Here is a 23,304-nt window from a genome sequence, read left to right as displayed (position 1 = left end):
TGGTAGTAATTCTCTTTTTTTTCCTCTCTTTTATTTTTTGGATTTTTGTGTTCCTGGAAGTTGACGTTAAAGTCAAGGTCTAAGTCAATGAATTATTATTAATCTAGTATGATAACATCATCGAGAATTGCTGGCAGCGATGGAACATTTTAGCTATGTAAAACAGCCACTGCAGAAACCATAGTCACTGAAAACAATCGTTTGCCGAAAGGGAGTGCATAATGGATCTTCCATACCTTGAGTTCCTCAACTGAAAATTAATCTCTCCACAAATACACCCTACGCACATGCAAGTACCCAACTACGCTCTAAAAACCTAATATTCTAGAAAGGGTACTTCACTTGTTCTTGTGCTCACAAGGCATAATCAACCTTACTTAGTCAATCCTCTCCGGTGCACAAACCAAGTCCTGATTCGGTCCGGAAGCGCAAAAAATTTCAACATATGACACAATTTAGGGTCCCTTCTAGGGGCACACAGTAATATGTGACCGGCGTAGAACATTATGCTTGATAGCTTTTACGAGATTGGCGACTTGATCGTCCTTCTTGCGCTCTTCTTTCTTTCCCTCGTCTTTCTTGCCATCGTCTTCCTTGGCTGGTCCAACACTGACAATATCTGTGTGCCAGAATTCCTTCAGTTTGTTCGCAACCTTGACCAGGTCGAAATCGCTGGATACTGTTAGTTTCTTGTCCTTCGAGTCCATAGCCAGAGACCCAATCCCTGGAAAGCATAATGTGACAAAGGTTAGTGAAAAAACCGAACATTTCGAGCATAAGATGATTAGTTATTACAGTGGCGATTTGAACATTCAGTGGGAGAATGAAGGAAAAAAAACAGAGACAGAGAGAGCCAATACCTCCAAAACCAGAAACTACTGGCATGGCCTTGCTCCTGTCTCTGTCATCATGTAGATCCACTCTCACCACCAACTTCTGCAGAAGTTTGAGGAAAGCAAAACCCAGTTAGATTTTGAGTAAATATCAACCTCTTGAGGTGACAACTGAACTCGAAATCCATATCAACCTCTTGAGGTGACGACTGAACTCGACATTCACAAGTGGTGTGATAGACAGGCGTTTGAACAAGTTGGCCACAATGAATAAGAATTTAACGCATCATTTGATATTGTGAGCATTATTATTCACATGAACAGATACAATCATGCTATGAGATAAACAGTTACAACAGCAAAGAAAGAAACGATAGCTCATGAAGCTTGAGACGGAGAGAGACCAAGAGAAGTGTTCAAGAAAACCCAGCAGAGAGTAACATCAAGAACCCCATCTCACAGAAGGGAACAAGATACACATAGTATGCAAAAAAAGAGATTGACTTCTCGAAGGACTTCAAGAAATCGCACCTACATTTCTTTTGGGAATCGAGAACTGAGATTGGTAACTGCTCTAACTTCTGATTTTTTTCCCTTCCATTTTGGCCGGGAAGGGCCATTGCGGCCTCGCTAGTTGAGTGAGGGCCACGATCCTAAGCCAGCAGCTAGCCCAAGCCCTTGCTGTCCAAAAAAAGAAAAAAGGAAAAAAAAAGAGAGAAAGAAATGATAATAAAAAACAAAAAGAAAAGAAAAACTTTAAAATATTATTAAAAATACCCACGTTAGCGCTAGCCTAACGTGTGCCACATAAGATGACTGTCATCCATATTAATGATTTCCTACCAAAATTGATAAATTCTAAAAAGATTTAGGAATAAATTGACACATTGTGATAGATTTAGAAAATTTTCCCCACTTTTACCCATGAAGGCTGCAATTTGGACCACATTGCTATATCACAATCACCGTTGTTGCCCGGAAATGGTGTTGCTCATGTGATTCCTTCCATGAGATGTTTACCAAGCACCAATAAACATTGATAGTGAGCCACCATTCAACCACCAGCTCTGACACCATTTATCGGGTGCGCTTCGCAGAAGCCTAGATTGCTCTTTGTGGTGGTTGACTTGAATGGTAATTAAGGCATATTATCTGCTGCTTTAGTGTCATGTTGTGTATGAAGGAATGAAGCTTAGGTAGATTTATGATCATGCACTTCAGATGAGGTCCGAATTTTGTGGGGCTCTTTCTGGGGTTGACCTGAATGCTAATTGAGATTATGTAGTTAGGTCATTTCAGAGGCGAGAGTCAGAGGACAAGATGATCAAGACAGTTCCACTAACAAAATTCTCTCCTTTAGTGCTAGAATGAGTGTTTTAGAAGGTCAAAGTTATTTTGGGCGTGGTATGGTCTGGATCCTATCCCAGTTTGTTTAAAACTGGGGCTCTGTGTTGTTTTGATGTTGTGGCAATATGTAATTTCTGATTTTTCAGTTTGTTTATAACGTCTTCTCCTTATCAAGTGTACTGGAACTGCAGATACTTCTATTGTAGGGATAGTAAGAATTAAGAACACAGGTACTTGCCAGATAATGATCTTACAAGTTTGTAGTCTTGCCCTGCAGAGGGCTTTATATTGATGTAGGAATGGCACCAGCCAGCGGTGGCCCTTTTTGGTTACTTAGTCGCACTGCAACTTTAAGCGTCATGGGTTGATGATGAAAATCTTCACAGTTGCCCATAATCTGCTTAAAGCAGGTATTTCATTCATTGTTCATAATTACCTGTGTCATGTGGATTCAAGCACTCCTCCCTGCAGCTTCTGATAGTATAGTCAGTGTATTCCACTGCCTTGCTTTTGGTTTGTAAAGATAAGCAATTTAACCTTGTCAATTTGTGTGATGTTACCCTCCGGTTCAGCTTGTGCATGAGGCAGGTGATGAGCTTAGAAACTCGGATGCCATTTTGATTCTCCAGAAACCAAAAGTCAGCCCATATGTGGAAGCTGTCAGGAAAAACTTAAGTGAGTTGCTCGGAGCAGATCCAACAGCTGTCAACCTTAAAGCAAAAACTCATCAGAAGGTCGATAGCCTTGGAGAACACCGGAGTATTGCAGTTCATTCTGTGGTTCTCCTTATGCGGAAGTGGAGGGTATGCAGATATCACATGCCATCGAACATCGGCAGCTCTTCATTTCTGGAGCCTCAAATGGTAAGTTGAGTCCAAGAGATTAGAATGTTAATTACACTCTCCCTAAGTGCGCAACAAAGTCCTATCTTTCCTGAATATGTGCGGTTCATCAATAGTGAGTCTGCAATATACGTCTCATCATATCTGCAGGCTGCAGCTCATGTCCAAATGTTTTAACTTATTGATGGGAAGTCATGTGGATCCAGCATCTTGTGTTGAACCTTTTACATACATGATTTGCTGACCGACCCTGCAGACAGGCCATAGCGAGCTTGTAGCCATTCTTTCACGCACCCTCTTCCTGAATGAATCTGTAACGAGGATCTAGATCATCGACCGAGGAAATGGATACGTATCTACCAAAATTCATCGAAGTTACCTGGTAAGATAAGATTATGGTCTTACTGGCTGTGATCGTCATAAGCTTTGCTTAGTTATAAACAGGGTGAAGAATGCTAGAAGGAAAAACTTGAAAGATCCACCACTAAGCCAAAGGCTTTTGATAATCTTGGGCGTAATACGTGTACTTCTCAGCCTCTTTCTAATATACCTGGCTCGTATAACTCGTTGATGACATCCATCGCTGCTGGTCTGGAGAAGATTGAGTGAAAATGATCTACCATTATAAGTAATGTCTTCAAAGATGAACAAAAGAGAATCCCAACTGTGGCTAGCACATCGAGTCCGCAAACAATGATCATATAAGCTCCCTTTTTTACTTCAACTTTAGGAGAAAATATACGCAATCAAAGATGAAGGTGGTAGCAATGTCATCAATTACTTACAAACAATGCAAAACAGAAGTTTTCTTTTTCTTCTCATTTAATTAGATAAGAATGGCACTGATTAGTTAAATGGCTCACCTGTTGTTGACGCACATGATCAAATTTAAGAAAACAACACAAGAAAATGACAATAATGTTTGGCATGCAAGGTCCAAGGCTACACTTTCATATCTTGGTTTGGTTAAGAAGTTTTTCGTGAAGTTTCAACAGAGTATGTCCCGCTTGCTTGCAGTTTGCCTGAAGTCGTTTGACCTGACCAATCACTAGAATTTGCCATAAGCCAAAGCAATTACCGAGTCAACGAGTTCACAGCATGGATCACATTTAGTAGTTGACCTTACTCTTTTTATGAATTTTATTATCCAGCAGAATACCCTTTCACAAGATTGTGAGGCAAAATTATGACAGGAAGCTGCTAAAGAAATACCAGGTATGTTTCATCAGCTAACCGCAACCACTACCACAGCCTAAGGACATAGGATGATAGTGCGATCAAAATGAACGATATCTGTTTTTGCCTGCAGATTGTTCAATATATCAAGCGAAAAAAGATTGAAAACATCCACTGCATATTCCAGTCACTGAAAACAATCGTTTGCCAAAATGGAGTACATAGTGGATCTTCCATATATTGAGTTCCTCAAGTGAAAACCAATCTCTCTATAAATACATCCTAAACACATACAAGTACCGAATGACACACCAAAAACCTAATATTCTAGAAAGGGTACTCCACTTGTTCTTGTGTTCATAAGGCATAATCAACCTTACTGATTCAATCCTCTCCGGTGCACAGACCAAGTCCTGATTCGGTCTGGAAGTGCAAAGAATTTCAACAAATGACACAATTTGGGGTCTCTTCTGGGGACACATGGTAATATGTGACCGGTGTAGAATAGTACGCTTGATAGGCTTTTACAAGATTGGCGACTTGATCGTCCTTCTTGCCCTCTTCTTTCTTTCCCTCGTCTTTCTTGCCATCATCTTCCTTGGCTGCTCCAACGCTCACGATTTCTGTGTGCCAAGATTTCCTCAGTTTGTTCACCACCTTGACAGGGTCGAAATCACCGGATACCGTCAGTTTGTTGTCCTTCGAGTCCATAGACAGAGACCCAATCCCTGGAAAGCATAATGTGAGAAAGATTAGTGATAAAGCCGAACATTTCGAGCACAAGATGATTACTATCACAGTGACAATTTGAACATTCAGTGGGAGAAAGAAGGGAAAAACAGAGAGGGAGAGGGCCAATACCTTCAAAACTAGAAACTACTCGCATGGCCTTTCTCCTGTCTCTGTCATCATGTAGTTCAACTTTCACCACCAACTTCTGCAAAAGATTGAGCAAATCAAAAACCAGTTAGATTTCGAGTAAATGTTTATCTCTTACAACGACGACTGAACTCGACATTCACGAGTGGTGTGACAGACCAGCGTTAAACAAGTTAGCCATATATAACCAACAATGAATAAGAATTCGAAGCATCATTTGGTATTCCGAGCATTCTTATTCACATAAACAGGTACAATCATGCTATGCGATAAACAATTACAGCAGCAAAGAAGCAAGCGATAACTCATGAAGCTTGAGACGAGAGAGACCAAGAGAAGTGTCCAAGAAAACCCCGGAGAGAGTAACATTGAAACCCCATCTCACAGAAGTGAACAAGATACACATAATATGCAAAAAAAGAAAAAAAGAATAAAAAAAAAGAGAGGGAACTTCTCGAAGGACGGCAAGACATCTCACCTTCATTTCTCTTGGGTTTCAAGAACTGAGATTCTGACTGCTCTAACTTTTGATTTGGAAGCTAAAGACACTCGAAGGACACTCGGAGCAAGTTGCAACTGAGTGTGTGCACGTATGGGGGACGAAAAGGGTTGCTTTATATAGAGTGGCGAGCAAGAGAGGAGTGCGTGAAGAGGAGCAAGTATCTTGGAGGACGCGGTGCGGAGAACAAAGGACAAATCATTGACCAGTCAATACAATAACGAGTCAAGGGAAAGAGCCACCCGGTTTCTCAGTAAAGTAACGAGTCGAGGCGATCGAAAACAGAGGATGGCCACTTTAGGAAGGAAGGGGAGAGGGGGGAGAGGCGAGTCGCCCCTCACGACTCGAGGCTTTTGAAGTGACTCGGTCGAGTCGCCCCTCGCGACTTGGTGACTTTTGAAGCAGTGAGTCTTGAAAGTCTTGGCAACCGACTCAGTTCAGGCAGTTGACGGGTTCAGGCTTTTCATTGGATAGAATTGCATTGCGATTTTGCACGTATGCATCTCTTCCATCTAATCTAAATGACATATTAGAATTGAAAAATCTTTATCCATGGGATAATCACCGGATTCGAGGAAAATTCCCAAAAAAGACCCAAAATACCATTATTTTCTAAAATAAAGGTCAGAAATGGACTTTATTTCAATAAGAGTTTGAAGTGACTATGTTTATCTCAAATAAGAGCCCGACTTTTCAACGATCAAATGTATTTTTGTCATTTATCATTTTTTCTTTTTTACTTTTTTTTTCTAGTTCTTCTTCTTCCTCTTCAATAGTGGCCAGCCGGCCATCGACGATGCACACATAGGGCTAGGCAAGAGTCGCCCTAGCCCTATTCAACGAGGACCACCCACACTGGCCACAGTCAAGGATGGCCTTATGACTAACCACGAGGGCTCAACGACCTCACCAGCCATTGGTATGTGCTAGCGAGGGCCTACAAGCTCTTGCCAGATTTTGGTGAGGGTCAGCCTCACTTACCCTAGGTGAGGGTTCAACAACCCTCGCTAGCTGCCAACAAGGGTGGTCGAGCCCTTGCCGACCCTCGCCCAATTTGGTAAGGGTGGCCTCATCCGCGACTGGCAAGGGCTTGTAGGCCCTTGCTTGTTGTTGGCAAGTGCTTGTCAACCCTCGCCGGTGGCTAGCTCTTCTTAGTGGCCGGCAAGGGTTGTTGAGCCCTCATTGGCCTTCCCTAGTGGCCATCGGCCAACATTGGAAAAGAAAAAGGAAGAAAAGAGAAAAAGAAATTTGGATGAAAATCAGAAAATTTAGCTGACTGGCGACCGGTGAGGTCAGGCTCTTATTTGAAACAACCAAGATCACTTCAACCCCTTATTTGAAATAAAGTCCACTTCGGGCCATTTTTGGAATTTTCCCTCAGATTCATCCTCAACTTATTTATCATTTGAATATTAATTTGATTCTAAATTTTTCAATTTCGCCGACGTAGTCCTAAATCTTCTAAGAGAAATTCCAATATAATCATTCCGACCAATTTGCCATCGAAATTGCATGCTTGTTGTCCCATGTGATAGCCTTGCTTGAAACATGACGTTAATGGGTGATAATCGTGTCAAGATTTGGTGCATGATTGCAAGGAATCGAGAATAAAAGTGTCAAATAGAATTCAAGACACAATGTTTTCATCTTAGTTCAACCTTAAATTAGGGTTACGTCTAGTAAAGTATTCCACTATAATTGGCACATCGCATGCATCTCTTAAATACAAGAGAAAGAGATTATATCACCGAAGCTTGTGGAGCCTATGCGAAGCAAGAATTGTTATTCATGTGTCCAAACCCACTACTACTAAAATATGTGCTCAAATTATAAAGTTTCCTTTGGCAACTTGGGGGTGCTTCCCTCCGACTCTTACTGGGCGGCTCCAGACCCCGCTTGCTTCTCGAGGAGCAAGATCCTCATGTTATCCTGTCAATGGAGAGAGTGGACCACACTCTAGTTAACTAGTCTCGGAAGTATGGCATTGAAATCCCCCGCACAAAGTTTATGAGACTTCGGCTCTGTTCGTTTCACGGAAAATGAAGCGTTTTTAGAAAATATTTTTCAGGAAATCATTTTCTAGAAAAATGTCACTATTTTCTTTGCGTTCGTTTGAAACCTGAAAATAAAGTGGAAAGTATTTTCCGTTGTTCAGTAAGAAAAATATTTTTATCTACGTATTTTTTTTGAATAATTTTATTTTTTTAAATCGATATTTTAATTATTTTTCTTTTCTTTTTATCTTCTTCTTCTTTGGTCGTCGCCGGCCACGCGATGGCCGTGACCGGCCGAAGGCCAGCTTCGGCTAGCTCGCTGGCCTCTAGCCTTGCTAGAAATTGGTGAGTGCTAGAGTCTAAGCGCGAAAGTGAGCCTCAAGCTCGCCGGCCTCGGCCTCATCAGATCGCCGAGGCTCACGCTCACCGCTTGCCGGAGATCGACGAGCCGGACAAGGCCTAAGGCTGTTGATGCCGTTGGTGAGCCTTAAGCTCGCGTCTGCCGGCGAGCTCGAGGCTCGCCCTGTGGCCGGTCGTCCGCCGTAGCTGTCCCGATGATCGGTCAAAGAAGAATGTGGAAAAAAAGGAAAAAAAAAAAAAAAAGAGAATAAAGAAAAGACGAGAAAGAAAAAGAATTTAAAATTCAAATTATTAAATAAGAAAATAAGAAAGAAGGAGGCTAATAGGTTATGAGATAAGAGAGAGTGAATAAGAAAAATATTTTCCTCAATTTGAAAAGTAGAAAATATTTTATCCTCTTTTAGAAATTTTTTTTTCCATTGGTGGAAAATAATTTCTGGTGGAAAATAATTTTTATGATTAGTTTATTTTTCGTGAAACGAACATTGGAAAATCTCGAAAATTTTTTTGGAAATTATTTTTCGCGAAACGAACGGATCCTTCATTAGTAAAAGAATTGAAATTAAATTGACAATTTGTGCGATAGAGAGTTCGAGCTGAATCCATAATTTTTTCTTTTCAAAATGTGCTGAGATCAACTATCAATTATCTATAGCGGCACTCCACTCTCAATTTTTTAAGAGTTAATGATAGGAAAATCTTGCAGCACGAGGGCAAATCGAAATTAACGGAAGAGGGGTCAGGACAAAAGACATCGGACCGGAGTCGAAGCAGACATCACTCCCTGCATCATCTCTGAAAATGCCATCACTGGGCATTTTTTTTTTTTTAAAGTTTCTGACAAGAAATGTGAAAGATAATAACCTTTTTGTCGCGCAAAGGTGCTATTTCTTCAATCGTGAAACATGAATCTCCAGGAAAGTGCGCGTTTCACACACCAGATCGATCCCATCCTGTCTATTTTCTTATTTTATTATTCTCTTTTGGATTCGTTGAAGTCGAGGTCTTGGTCAATGAATTATTATTTAATTCTAGCCCGATCGCATCACTAAGAATTCTGGCAGCGATGGTTCACTCAGCTAATGTAAAAGTAAGGGCCGTGATAAACCTCGCTTTAGCAGATGGAACGATCCAAGCTACGAGCTGATCTGAGGAGGGTGATATCTTTGAATAAACGCGGCCCACTCTCTTCGGCAACTATCTCGAGTTGAATCTTAGATGACATTGATATTGCGAGAAATGAATAATTTGAAAAATACTTTCTTACTAAATGATTGTCTATATTATTTAAAATGATTAATTAATAGAAGATATTTTCATATTGACTAATAATTTATGTTTCAATGTTTTCCTGTACGATGATAATATTTTCCGTTCATTCATTTCTGTGAACGATACGAGAAATCATTTTTAGAAATAAGAAGTACTGTTGATATCGTTTACAGAAATGAATGAAGGATAAGTATTTCTATCATCCATGAAAAAGTTCCAACATAAATTATTGCCAATAATGAAAACCTTTAAGCAATTAATTATTTCAAGCGATCGCTCACAGAAAAAATATATTCCAAATTATTCATTTTTAATGAAGAGTCTCTAGATACCCAATCTTTCGTTTTCTTTCTTTGGTCAGACATTAAATATTGAAATCATAATAAACCGACAGCCGATACTTAATTATACTTCTTTTCCCTTCCTTCTTCCCTCCAGCCACTTGTCGGCATTGGGCAAGCCTCATTGGATCTCGCAAGAGCCTCACCCATGGTTGATGTCGCAACCAATTTTTCGGGGGTGAACCACCTAGGGTTTGGCTAATGGATTGTTAAGCCTAAACTTAACTCGGGCTCTCCCAAGCCCATACCAATTCGCGACTTAGATTTGAATTGTTAACATGCAATTGAATTTTAACTAGGAGTCGCCACTAATCTATTTTTGGTGGGTCGATTAGAAACCCTAGTAAAGTAACAGGAGATTTACTTTACTCCTACAAACCAGAGACTAAGGGTACGGGGACTTGGTTACGTTAGATTTCTCTAACGCCCTTTCGGTACCTTTCTTTTTATTTTGAAAAATGTTTGGCAAGCAATTTGGATTGATTTTAAATCTATTTCCCTAACATGTGAGGTGTTCATGCAGGTGCCAAACCACCAATTTAACACCTAAGAAAGCAATTAAATGATGCAGAACTTACCTCAAAGCAACAAAAGCATCTGCAGTGTTAGATCAGAATTCACATCAGCAATCTTAGATATGATTTCTAATTAACACGCCATCAAGCAATTTTTTGTTTTCACTTTATTTAATGAGAATCATGCGATGCATGCTAATAATCTAATATGACATGGCAACATGACCTAAGCTATATGACATTAGTAAAGTAAATCCTAAAGATATGCAATAATTAAATGCAACCTAAATGATCTAATTCTATTGACGGGCGGTTTCTAATTAAATGGGCCTAAAAAACTAAATGACGTGCATTTGATATTTCAATTCCTAAAAATGTAAACTATCTTAGAGAATGAAATGAATCTATTCAAAGACATTTTTTTTTTTTATGAAATTCGAAATTAAGATGCAAAAATTACCTAGCTAGATTAAAATTCTATCCAATTTGTATTAGTAATTAGGTTAAGCCAAATCCTAATTTAAACTAGAATCTTATCTTAACCAAGTAATCTCTAACCTAAAATGCAATCTATCTAAAAGATTTATTTAAATAAAACTAAACATGCAATCAACCTAATATGCAATGACGTGCCAAAGATGCCCTAATTCTATATGATACATGCATGATGATTTTTTTGTATTTTTCTTTGTAAAATTCGAAATTTAAAATTGCCAAATAATTAAGCGTGCCATTTAAATTAAAGAAAACTAACATCCTAAATGAACGCATTTTTTGGATTTTTATTTATTTAAAAATTCAAAATAAGATTGCAATTTTAAACATGCAAGATAACCCTAAGACTGAGAATATTCTAAAACGAACCTAATCCTAATTCAATTTTTTTCTTTACGAAAATAAAATTGACTCAAAACAGCAAATCAAGCAAGATAAGATTGATATCTAAAAAATTGGTGAACCATATCTCGCGCATGAGATCGGGTTGACCAATTTAAAATTAAATCGCGAATTGAATCTCGGGCGTGAGATCGGATTGTCGATTTTTGCAAGAGATTGCGAGTCGGATTTCGGGCACGAAAATCGGACTGACAATCCCTAATTTGAGAGCTCCTCGAGTTGCGAATATCACGCTAGGGATTTCAATCATGTGCATCAACGAATATATCAAATAAGGAAACGGAATTTTTGGAAATCAAAATAGACAAATTTTTTACCTATTCTGAATATTGGCTCCCAAATTCCGATCCTCAAACGGCTACGGTTACTCGCGACGTGATATGGTAATGCTCAGCGAGGCTCACAGCTTGGACTTGGATGTCGGGACTGGATTTTGGTGGTGTTGAGGCTCACTGAATTGGACTTGAATTGCCCCAACAAACTGCCGAGGAAAGCCAGGACACTCAGCGAAGTGGTGGACTCGTGCCTGGTGATGTCTGTGATCACACTTCGTCAAAGGACAGCGGCAAGCCTCGTGGTGGTTCAACAAAGTGCCCCTGGGTAGCAACCAATAGACAGATCAACAAAGTCACCACAAATCAGGGGGCGGCTCAACGTCGGGGTGGCACGTCTCGGGCAACAGCGGCGTCACGAAGGACTCGAGCGAGGCAATGGAACTATGTCGGCAAGGGTGGCATCCGATTTGCGGGACTCATGGGGGTCTTGGACGCGCTGTTGCGGCGGTCACGTGAAGACGATGCAACGAAGATGGAGTCAAGGTTTTGCGGGCAGCGTCGTGGAGAGAGAAGATTTCGTTCTCTCTCTAGTGCGTGTCGATCTTCTCGCAGGTTCTCTCCTTCAAGGCTTCTTCAATTTGTAGATGTCCAACTTGCAGAAGAGGGATTCTCCCTTTTTTCCTTTTCTGACGGTGGTGGACAATTTTTCAGAGTTGAAGGATCCGGCTCCTTCTTGCACGAACAACCTCTCTATTGCCCTTCTTTTCTCTCACGTGTTCCCTCTCACGTCTTCTGAAGCTCCCCTTGGCTGAATATGTCCATTGAAGTCACGGCCATGCTTTCTATATGATAAAGCTTTGCCTTGTGGCCATGAATCTCTCTCTCTTTTCACGTGCGTGTTCTATGCGTTGTTAGGTTTTTCGCCGTGATGATCTGATAGCCCCCCTCTTGTCGCCGTATGTATCAATATGTGTGGCCTTTTATAGGGGAAGAAATTGGATTTTTAAATTCTTCCTCAAATCAACATCCGCAATATTTTTCATAAAATCCATCCCATACTGATAAGGATTCGAGATTAAGATGAAATTTTTCTCTAAATCCAAATCTTTCAAAAATCAAATCGCAATATTCTTTTACCCATCTGCCCTATCCAAAAAAGATTCATATCTCGGAAAAATTTTAAAATATTATATTCCCACGAGATAATTTTTAATTATTAAAAAAACACGGGCTTGAGCCAACTTGCTCGCTTCGTGAGCCTAATCCATCTAATTCGAACCCATCCGCACCGGTCCAATAAATAAAATGCCAATTAAAATAAAATGCACCTAAATCTATATGCTATGTAATTAATAAAATTAAGCCCTAATTTCCTATGCAATAAATAAATAAACTAAATCGTTAAAATTTAGGTGTCAACAGTTGACAAGGCTCAATATCCAAAGGTGTTCAACTAGCTAGCAAGTGATGACTAAGGAATAAGTGCTTGTGCTGCTTGACCACTCAAAGCCCTATGAGGTAGAGATGGATGTTTCCAATTATGCTATTAGTGGTGTTCTAATGCAATAAGGACACCCGATGGCGTTTGAATCAAGGAAGATGAATGAGATTGAATGGCAATACATGGTCCAAGCGATGGCAATGACGGTGATGGAGTACTACCTTCACACATGGTGATATCATCTCTTGGGATCGGGTTTGTAGTGAGTACCAACAATGTCGTCACAAGCTACTTGTAAACCCCAATGAAGCTGATTTCAAAGCAAGCTTGTTGGCAAGACTTCCTTGTGGAGCTCAACTACATGCTGTAGTTCAATAATAAGAAGGCCAATTTTGTGGCAACGCACTGAGCTAAAAGATGGAGCTGGCAACCATCAGTCAACCTAAATATCCATGGATCGAGCACATCAAGGAAGGGATACGACACAGCCCAATGGCCAAGGCACTCCTTGAGCATGCATGAGAGGGCAAGACTCGATAATTTTGATATGAGAGCGATCTACTCTACACTAAAGGGCAACGACTATACCTGCTACTTCATGGAAAGCTACGAAAAGAGGTGCTATGCGAGTATCACAATTCCAAGTGGGTAGGTTATCCAGGGATCCATCGCATGATGGCACTTGTGGTGGATCATTACTTTTGGTTGTATTTGTGCATTGATGTGGATGCTTATGTGAGGATGTCTCTTGTGTGCTAACAAGACAAGCTCAAACAATGGTCATTGGTAGGGCCCCATGAGCCACTTGTTATCTTGAAGCGTCAATGGTAGAGTGTCTCCATGGACTTTATTGTGAATTTGCATAATTCCAAAGGTTGCTGGACTCACATGGCCATGGTGGATTGGTCTTTTAAGTACACAATGTTCGTGCCAGCAACAAAGGACTTCCCAGCTGAGGAGGAGGCTTAGCTATTCCTAAAGCAAATTGTCAGGTATTGAGACATACGGTAGACAATCATGAACAATTGTGATTCTCAATTCAGTAGGAGATTCTGGACTAAGCTCTTTAAGCTGCTAGAGCTGAAGCCTGAACTTCTCCACAAGTTTACATCCCCAAATTGACAGTTAGACAAAGAGAGTGAATGTGCTCTTGTAGTTGTATTTCAAACACTACATGAGCACAATGCAAAAGGATTGTGTGAAGTCGATTGATGTAGCCCTTTTGTCCCATAACCTATAGCGAAGTGAGTTTATGAACCAAGTCCTTTCAAGATCATGATGGGGCAACAACCACTCACTCTAAGTACGGTTGCAACGGGCTATCAAGGACTACTCCCATTGACTTACAAGTTCTCTAAGGAGTGGTAGGAACAAGCAGACTCGGTAAGGACTTTTCTACACAAGACCTTAAAACGCATGAAGAACTGAGCTGACAAGAAGTGACGGCACATGGAGTACCAAGTCGAGGACTTGGTGTTGGCAAAATTTTACTTAGTTCTTTGATACTGAGATGTGCACAAGGGATTGATCCGTCAGTATGACGGGCCATCCGAGTGTTGCAACAAGTCGGGAAGGTAGCACTTACTAGAGCTCCCACCAAAACTAAAGGTACATTCGATGTTACATGTGAGTGTGCTTAAACCTTTTCATGTAGATGAAGAAGACCCAGATCGAGGAGAGTTGCAATGGGGATCTCTTGGAACTAAAACCTTATATGATCGTGATATCAATTTCTTATGGTAGATTGAGTTTGATGAAGGCGGTATTTTGCATCGAAGCAAGAATATTTTATCTAATGGAAGGGTCTATCTAAGAGTAAAACTAGTTGGGAACCTATGAAAGCTCTTTGGCGATTCAAAAAGCATCTTGATACATTCCCTATCGAAAATGCAACAAGGGTGTCGCTTGATAAGGTGGAGGAGAATATCATGGTCTATAGGTTTCCAAACATGAAGGGTCGAAAATGATCCAAGAAGACCAAGCAAGCCTTTCTAATTTTCTCGGGAATATTCTAGAGATGAGCAAAATCATAAATGTACATTATTCTGAAATGTTTTTGTAATAAATGCAGATTGTTGGTAGATGGAAAAATAGAATTTTCACCGTTAAATTGAGGAGGCGTCTATGATTGTAATCTAAAGAGTACTTGTATATTAAGAATGCATTTGGTGACATTTTTGTTCGCGGGAATATATGTATATATATATATATATATATTTTAAGAAATAGTTCTTTCCTATTTTTACTCCTCCGAACAGTTTATGAGGAAAACAATGCGTTTGATAATTACACAAAATTTCTATTTTCAAAATTATAAAAAAAAAAAAGAATATGAATTTATTTTAATTTTTTAATAATTATTTTGAGATTTTTTTTTTTTTTTTTTTTTTCCTCTCTTCTTCTTTTGCTGCTGGCCACGACAGATGGTGCAGGCGGCAAGGAAGAAGAAGAAAAGAAAAAAAGAAGATTTATTTCTAGAAATTGTTATTGGGAATAAGAAGCTACTATTTTTTATTGCTTGTTTTCATTTCAAATCTATTCCCTGACCACTTTTGTATTCCGGGAAATAGAAAAATTAATTGACATTACCAAATGAGTTTTTGTTGTTTTTCTATTCCGTGGAGCAAAAGAACAAAAAAACAGATGAATAAAAATATTACTATGTGGAGCTTAAGGAGGTCTCCTCCATTTAATTTGTATCACCTCACAAGTATTTAGAATCTAGAGATTCTCTCTCCAAAAGTATTTCTCTCTATGATCTCTATGAGTGTGTGAGAAATACTGACTTTGGAAGAAAGTAAAAAAGCCGTACAGGTAAAGGAACATTGGATCAATCAACCTGTGACATATGACTCTCATTACGAAATTCATTGCTGCTGGTTCAGAGAAGATTGAGTGAGAATGATTCAACAGTATAAGTTTGTTAACAAGGATGGTATGATGTACAAGTATATAAAAAGTCTTCAAAGAAGAACAGAAGAGCATCCCGCGAACCCATCCTCGGCCCCGTGGCAGGCACATCAAGTCCGCGAATAATAGTCATATAAGCTCCCTTTTCCCTTCAACCTAAAGGGGAATATATCCACATTCAAAGATGAGGGTTGCAGCCATGTCATCAAATTCTTCCAAACGACGCAATGAAACAGAGCTGTCTTTTTTCTTCTCATTTAATTGATAAGAATGGCACTGATTTGTTAATTGGCCTATCCGTGGTTCACGCATGCGATCGAATTTAAGCAAACAGCACAAGAAAATGACGACAGTTTCCAGCATGCAAGGTCTAAGGCCAGACTTTCTTATCTTGTTTTGGTTAAGAAGTTTTCGTGTAAATTCAGCAAGTATGACCAGCCTGCTCGCAGCTTGCGTGAAGTCACTTGACCTGATTGTTGTGTGGAAGAGCACCCTAACTAGATGAGATGTAAATATTGAAAAACAAGAATAATCAAGAATACATAGATTTACGTGGTTTGGTGAAAATCGGCCTATGTCCACGGGAGAGAGACAATTTCTTATTTCTTGAGCATATTTCTATATAAGATTCAACACTGAATAAATAGATCCTCAAATCCCCATTTCCCTAATCCTAATAGGAAAGGAATTTCACCTAAAGATCTTATAAGTTGTGAAACTAACTAATAAATCTTTCGTGATTATCCCCTAAATATTAGGGTTATCATGACATATCCCAGTTACATTGAATTTGGATTATTTCCCATGAAATCCCTTGTAGATAGGTCCAAATCTAGGAAATATATCTAGAGAGTAAAGCCTACAAGCTCCAAGCCTTCCTAGACTTCCTAGTCAACTTTTTTGGATCTCTAATCAATCAAAATTTCGTGAAATTCAAGATAACATCAATGAAACTCCACCTTTGGCTAGAATAAACCACAAGCCTCTACTCGAATCAAGAAAACGAATATATTTCTCTTTCCACTGTACCTTTGTAAAGGTACGCCCGCACCTAGACTAGTGCAGTCTCCATCAACTTTGATGATGAGTGAGAGAAATCAAGTCCTTGTAGGACTTGAACTTCTCTGTAGTAACTGTCTTCATGAGCATATTCATGGGTTTATCTTTAGTATGGATTTTCTTCAAAGTAATGCTATCATTCTCCACAAATTCTCGAATATTGTGGTAGCGAACTTCAATGTGTTTTGTTATGGAAGGAAACACTTGATTCTTCGTGAGACATATTGCGCTTTGGCTATCACAATATACTATAGCACTATCCTACTTTAAATACAACTTCGTGTCCAAATCGGTCAGCCATATTCTCTCATTCGGAGCCTCTGTTGTTGCCATATACTCAGCTTTGGTTGTAAACAATGCTATAGTAGATTGAAGCATTGCCCTCCATGAAATAGCTCCACTTCCAAGAGTAAAGACTTATCCCACAATGGACCTTCATTTATCCAAATCACTAGCGAAGTTTGAATTGACATAACCTGCTAAATCGATCAATTCTCCCTTTGAACTAAACATCAAACCCATTTTGGTAGTTCCAACCAAATAACGAAAGATCAACTTAATAGCTTCCCAATGCTCCTTACCCGGATTGCTCATGTATCGTAATAAGACTCACTGCATGAGCCAAATTTGGTCTGCTACAAACCATAGCATACATGAGGCTCCCTATTGCACTAGAATAGGGTACTCGAGACATGTTTACAACCTTCTCATGTGAACTAGGGTATTATTTCTCGGATAATTTGAAGTGATTTGCTAAGGGTGTACAGACCAACTTAGCCTTCCCCATGTTGAACCACTTTAAGATTTTCTCAACATACTTCTTCTAATTTACCCAAAAATTACTTGCACGTCTATCTCGAAAGATTTCCATGCCAAAGATCCTCTTTGCATCAACAAGATCCTTCATTTCAAACTCGTTGCGTAACTGAGACTTTAGGGAAATGATATCTCTCATTTTTCTTGCAGCAATCAACATATCATCAACATAGAGCATTAATAGAATAATTGACTTATCAACCAAAACTCTATAGTAGACACAAGAATCATGCACACTCCTCATGTAGCCAATATGAAGCATAAAAGAATCAAATCTTTTTATTCCATTGCCTCGGAGATTGCTTCAAACCATCAAGTGATCTCTTGAGCAAACAAATGTGATTCTCCTTGCCTTGCACCTTGAAGCCTTCAGGCTACTCCATGTAAATTTTCTCCTCCAAGTCACCATGAAGGAATGCCATCTTCCAATGTAGCTGCTTGGGCTCCAAGTCATAACTGGCCACCATAGCTAGTAAAACACAAATTGACGTGTGTTTTACAACTGGAGAAAATATCTTGTCATAATTAATCCCCTCCTTCTATGCATAGCCCTTAGCAACAGGTCGGGTCTTGAATCTCTCTTGCTCTTTCTCCGTTGTTGCTTCCTTTCTTTGAAGAACTCATTTACAGCCAATGACTTTCCAATCCTTGGGCTTTTTCACAAGTTTCCACGTCTCATTCTTTTGTAATGACTCCATCCCCTCAATCATTGCGGTCATCCACTTTTCTTTGTGATCACATTTCAAAGCTTCATGATAAGAGCCTGGATCATAGGAGCCTATGGTTAGAGCATAAGCAACCAAGTCCTCAAAATCGTATCTCTTTGATGCTTTGAGAGTGCACTTTCCTCGACATGTCACAATGGTACGAGGAACTTCTACCATTTTTTTTTTTTACTTCCAGAGCTTTATTGAAAGACTTGCCATTCTCTATAGATTCTTTGGCTTCAAGCTCCACCTTAAATATGGATTTATCACTCTTCTCTTCAGTAGTCGCTTGTAGCACGCTGCTTGACTTCAACATTGCAAATTCATTGAACATAACATTCCTTTTCGTCAAAACTTTTTTCTCAATATAACATGCTATGTAGATAGCTTCTACTCAAAACACCTTGCCTAATCCTGCATGCAACCTCATACTGAGCTCTCTCTAATAAGGTCTGGCTCATCCTTTCTGCTACGCCATTTTGTTGGGGTGTATCCGGAACTGAGAAGTGTTGTCTAATCCCTTCATTATTGCAAAGCTCCATTAACGGTGTCGATTTGTATTCTCATCCATTGTCTGATCTCAAGCACTTAAGCTTTTTCTCTATTGAAGTCTCAACTTTGGCTTTCCATTCTTTGAACTTGTCAAAGATCTCACTTTTGTATTGCATGAAGTAGACCCAAACTTTCTGAGAGAAATCGTCAACGAATGTCACAAAGTATTCCTTCCCACCTTTTGACTTTACCTGTGAAGGACCCATACATCCGTGTGTACATACTCGAGCATGCCCTTGCTTCTATGATTTGCAACCTTAAATCGTACTCTGCATTGTTTTCCAAACACACAAAATTTGTAGAAATTTTGCATGTTTTTATTCCTTGGAGTGCATTCCTCTTTGAAGCTCCATCAATCCTCTTTACCCCATATGCCCGAGGCACATATGCCATAGACAGGTGTTATATATCTTAGTGCTAGCATTCGTGGACACATATGCTCCACCTTGCAATGTGGTTCCTATAAGTTGATATAGGTTATTGTGCATCTATCCCTTTAGAACAACCAGACCTCCCATGATCACCTTCAAGACTCCACCTTGACCCGAGTACTTGCATCCATTGGATTCAAGTGCTCCCAATGAGATCAAATTCTTCCTTAGACCCGGTACATGACACACATCCACTAGGATTCTAATCGTGCCACCAAACATCCTAATTTTCACAGTTCGAACTCCCACAGTCTTGCACAAAGTGTCATTCCCCATGAGAATTGAACCACCATCATATGCCTTGTACTTATTGAAGCCTTCTCGATGAGGACACATATGATAAGTGCATCCGAAGTCCAAGATCCACAAATCTTTGAAGGTATCCTCCCCCAACGATATAGACAAGACGTCTCCATAATTGGCCTCAGTGCTATCAGCTACACTTGTTTCATCCGAGCTCTTCTTTTTCTCATTCTTATTTGGACAAAATCTCTTGGTATGCCCTTCCTCATTACACCCGTAGCATCTTCAAACTTTCCATTGGATTTTGATCAACCCCTACAGCTCAATCCTCGATCCATTGATCATCCTCTACCTTGACTGCTTTTCTCCTTCCTAAAGAGTCTCTCTCTCTCTCAGATTTTGAGCTACTTGCCTTTTTCTGAGTGTCGTTTGAAAGTAGGGCAGCAATCACCTCTTCAATCTCCAAGGTTTCCTTACCATAAAAGAGCGTAGTTACTAAGTGGTTAAACGAATTTGGCAACGACACCAATAGTAGAAGCGCTATGTCTTCATCCTTGAACTTTACCTCCAAGCTTGTAAGTTCTTTGATCTTTTGATGGAACACGGTGAGGTGTTCCAATAAATCTCCCCCTTCACTCATTTGAAGCGAATACAATCTCTTCTTCAAGAACAACTTGTTCGTAAGAGATTTTGTCATGTAGATGCTTTCGAGTTTGACCCATACCTCCAAAGCAAATTCAATTTCCACCACATATTGAAGGTCCTCATCCGATAGGCTCAATTGGATTGCGCTGCACACCCTCTCCTCCATGTTGGCGCAATCCTCGTCACTGATGGTGTTCGGCTTGTTCGATCTTTCCAGAAGAACCTTTGATAAACCCCGTTGAATCAACAAATCCTTCATCCTTCTCCACCATAGTGTGAAATTATTTATCTTGGTGAATCGTTCAATATCAAATTGAACAGTCGAATGTTTTACGGCTATCTAGTCAGCATTCGCAATACAAGAACGAAGAACCTGAATTGCTCTGATGCCATTGACCTGTCACCAGAATTTATCATAAGCCAAAGCAATTATTGAGTCAACGGAACATAAGCATGGAACACATTTAGCATCTCACCGTACTCTTTTCAAGAATATTATTATTCAGTAGAATACCTTTCCACAAGAATACGAGGTTAAATTATGACAAGAAGCTGCTAAAGGAATATCAGGTATGTTCATCAACTTCTCGCAACTGCTGCTATAACCTATGGATCGAATCATGATGCGATTGAAATGAACGATATCTGTTTTTGCCTGCAGATCGTGTAAGAGATCGAGCAAAAAAGAAAAATTAAGACATCCACTGCATATTCCAATCATCGAAAACAATCGTTTGCTGAAATGGAGTACATAATGGATTTTCCATACCTTGAGTTCCTCAAGTGAAAACCAATCTCTCTATATATGTACACCCTACGCACATACAAGTACCGAACGACTCAATAAAAGCCTACAATTCTAGAAAAGGTACTCCACTTGCGTACGTGAGGCATAATCAACCTTACTTCAATTGGCGACTTGATCGTCAACAAATTACACAATTTGGGGTCTCTTCTGGGGGCACGCAGTAATATGTGACCGGCGTAGAATAGTATGCTTCATAGGCTTTCACAAGATTGGCGACTTGATCGTCCTTCTTGCCCTCTTCTTTCTTGCCCTCGCCTTTCTTGCCATCATCTTCCTTGGCTGCTCCAACGCTTACGATTTCTGTGTGCCAAGATTTCCTCAGTTTGTTCACCACCTTGACAGGGTCGAAATCGCCGGATACCGTCAGTTTGTTGTCCTTCGAGTCCATAGACAGAGACCCAATCCCTGGAAAGCATTATGTGAGAAAGGTTAGTGATAAAGCCGAACATTTCAGGCACAAGATGATTAGTTATTACAGTGACATTTGAACATTCAGTGGGAGAATGAAGGGGGAAAACAGAGAGAAAGGGTGGGGGTGGGTTTGGGGCGGGGAGAGAGAGAGCCAATACCTCCGAAACCAGAAACTACTTGCATGGCCTTGCTCCTGTCTCTGTCATCATGTAGATTCACCTTCACCACCAACTTCTGCAAAAGTTTGAGGAAAGCAAAACCCAGTTAGACTTTGAGTAAATATCGATCTCTCACGAGGACGACTGAACTCGACATTCACGAGTGGTGCGACAGAGTAGCGTTTGAAAAAGTTGGCCATATATAACCAACAATGAATAAGAATTCGAAGCATCATTTGGTATTCCGAGCATTCTTATTCACATAAACAGATACAATCATGCTCTGCGATAAACAATTACAGCAGCAAAGAAGCAAACGATAACTCATGAAGCTTGAGACGAGAGATATCAAGAGAAGTGTTCAAGAAAACCCAGGAGAGAGTCACATCAAAACCCCATCTCACAGAAGTGAAGAAGATGCACATAATATGCAAAGAAAAGAGGGAATTTCGCGAAGGACTTCAAGATATCTCACCTTCATTTCTCTTGGGTTTCAAGAACTGAGATTGTGAGTGCTCTGACTTTTGATTTGGAAGCTAGAGACACTCGAAGGACAGTCGGAGCAAGTTGAAACTGAGTGTGTGCACGTATCGGGGACGAAGGGGGTTGCTTTATAAAGAGTGGCGAGCATGAGAGGAGTGCGTGAAGAGGAGAAGTTTCTTGGAGGACGCGTTGCGGAGAACAAAGGACAAATTATTGACCAGTCAATACAATAACGAGTCGAGGGAAAGAGCCACCCCGTTTCTCAGTGAAATAACGAGTCGAGGCGATCGAAAACAGAGGATCGCCACTTTAGGAAGGAGAGAGAGAGAGAGAGAGAGGCAAGTCGCCCCTCACGACTCGGGGCTTTTGGAGTGACTCGGTCGAGTCGCCCCTCGCGACTCGGTGACTTTTGAAGCAGTAAGTCTTGAATGTTGGCAACGGACACGGACTCAGTTCAGCCAGTAGACGGGTTCAAGCTTTTCGTTGGATAGAATTGCACTGCGATTTTGCACGTATGCATCCCTTCCATCTACTCTAAATGACATACTCGAATTGAAAAATCTTTACCCATAGGATAATCATTGGATCAGTCCTTAACTTATTTATCGTATGAATATTAAGTCGGTTCTAAATTTTTCAACTTTGATGATGTAGTCCTAAATCTCGCAAGCGCAATTGTAATGTTATCTTGCTGATCAATTTGCCACCGAAATTGCATGCCTATTGTCCTGCGTGGCACGCCAATGCATATAGCCTTGCTCGAAATAGGACATCATTGGGCCATTTTCGGGTGACAATCGTCTTAAGATTCAATGCACAATCACAAGGAAATCGAGAATAAAAGTGAGAAAGAAAATTCAAGACACCAGGTTTTAATCTCGGTGTACTCTTAAATTAGGGTTATGTCCAATCGAGGATTTCACTGTAATTGGCACATCGCATATATCTCTTAAACACAAAAAAAGAAGAAGATTATATATACCTAGTTGCTTATCAGGGGTTTAAGTCTAAACTATCAATAAAATATATGCACAAATTATAACAATCCTTAGGCAACTTGGGGGCGCTTCTCTCCCGAACCCCACCGAGGTGGCCTAACAAACTCTCGGTCATCTTGTCGATGAGGAGAATAACAAAAAGCCTCTGAAGGACTGCATTGAAAGCCGGCACAAAGCTTCTGGGACTTCATCAGCAAAAAATTCAAAATTGAATTACCAATTCGTACTGTAGAGATTTCAAGTTGAATCTGTAATTTTTTCTTTTAAAAATGCGCTGAGATCAACTATTGATTTTCTATAGCGACACTCCATTTCTGTCTCAATTTTTTAAGAGTTAATGACAGGAAAATCTTGCAGCACCAGGGCAAATCGAAATTAACGGGAGAGGGGTCGGGACAAAAGATGGACGATC

The 23,304-nt window shown here is 40.0% G+C and overlaps 2 protein-coding genes across 4 annotated transcripts; both read right to left on the bottom strand.

Annotated features, from left to right (window-relative positions):
* Window positions 1–226: 226 nt before the first annotated feature.
* On the bottom strand, window positions 227–5,849 carry LOC104443856 (heavy metal-associated isoprenylated plant protein 39). Of its 3 annotated transcripts, XM_039312038.1 has the most exons (4): window positions 5,556–5,849; window positions 5,060–5,135; window positions 4,772–4,926; window positions 227–584 (listed from the first exon to the last, which is right to left on the bottom strand). In XM_039312038.1, exons 1-4 carry the CDS (start codon window positions 5,559–5,561, stop codon window positions 468–470), a joined length of 354 nt encoding a protein of 117 aa, XP_039167972.1. In that variant the 5' UTR covers window positions 5,562–5,849; the 3' UTR covers window positions 227–467. The 3 variants fall into 3 exon arrangements, with proteins under 3 accessions (XP_039167972.1, XP_039167971.1, XP_010055701.1); XM_039312037.1 differs by lacking the exon at window positions 227–584 and having other exon boundaries at window positions 4,360–4,926; window positions 5,060–5,132; window positions 5,556–5,838; XM_010057399.3 differs by lacking the exon at window positions 227–584 and having other exon boundaries at window positions 4,360–4,926; window positions 5,556–5,830.
* A 14,927-nt stretch (window positions 5,850–20,776) lies between these two features.
* LOC104443924 (heavy metal-associated isoprenylated plant protein 39) lies at window positions 20,777–22,002 on the bottom strand. The gene is made up of 3 exons (XM_010057479.3): window positions 21,887–22,002; window positions 21,412–21,487; window positions 20,777–21,247 (listed from the first exon to the last, which is right to left on the bottom strand). The coding sequence occupies exons 1-3, from the start codon at window positions 21,890–21,892 to the stop codon at window positions 20,961–20,963; spliced, it is 369 nt and encodes a 122-aa protein (XP_010055781.1). The 5' UTR covers window positions 21,893–22,002; the 3' UTR covers window positions 20,777–20,960.
* Window positions 22,003–23,304: the final 1,302 nt, after the last annotated feature.

The sequence above is a fragment of the Eucalyptus grandis genome, chromosome 5 (assembly GCF_016545825.1).
Source record: "Eucalyptus grandis isolate ANBG69807.140 chromosome 5, ASM1654582v1, whole genome shotgun sequence".
NCBI classification, from domain to species: Eukaryota; Viridiplantae; Streptophyta; class Magnoliopsida; order Myrtales; family Myrtaceae; genus Eucalyptus; species Eucalyptus grandis.
Note: the sequence above shows the minus strand (reverse complement) of the source record. Positions and strands in the feature narration are given on the sequence as shown.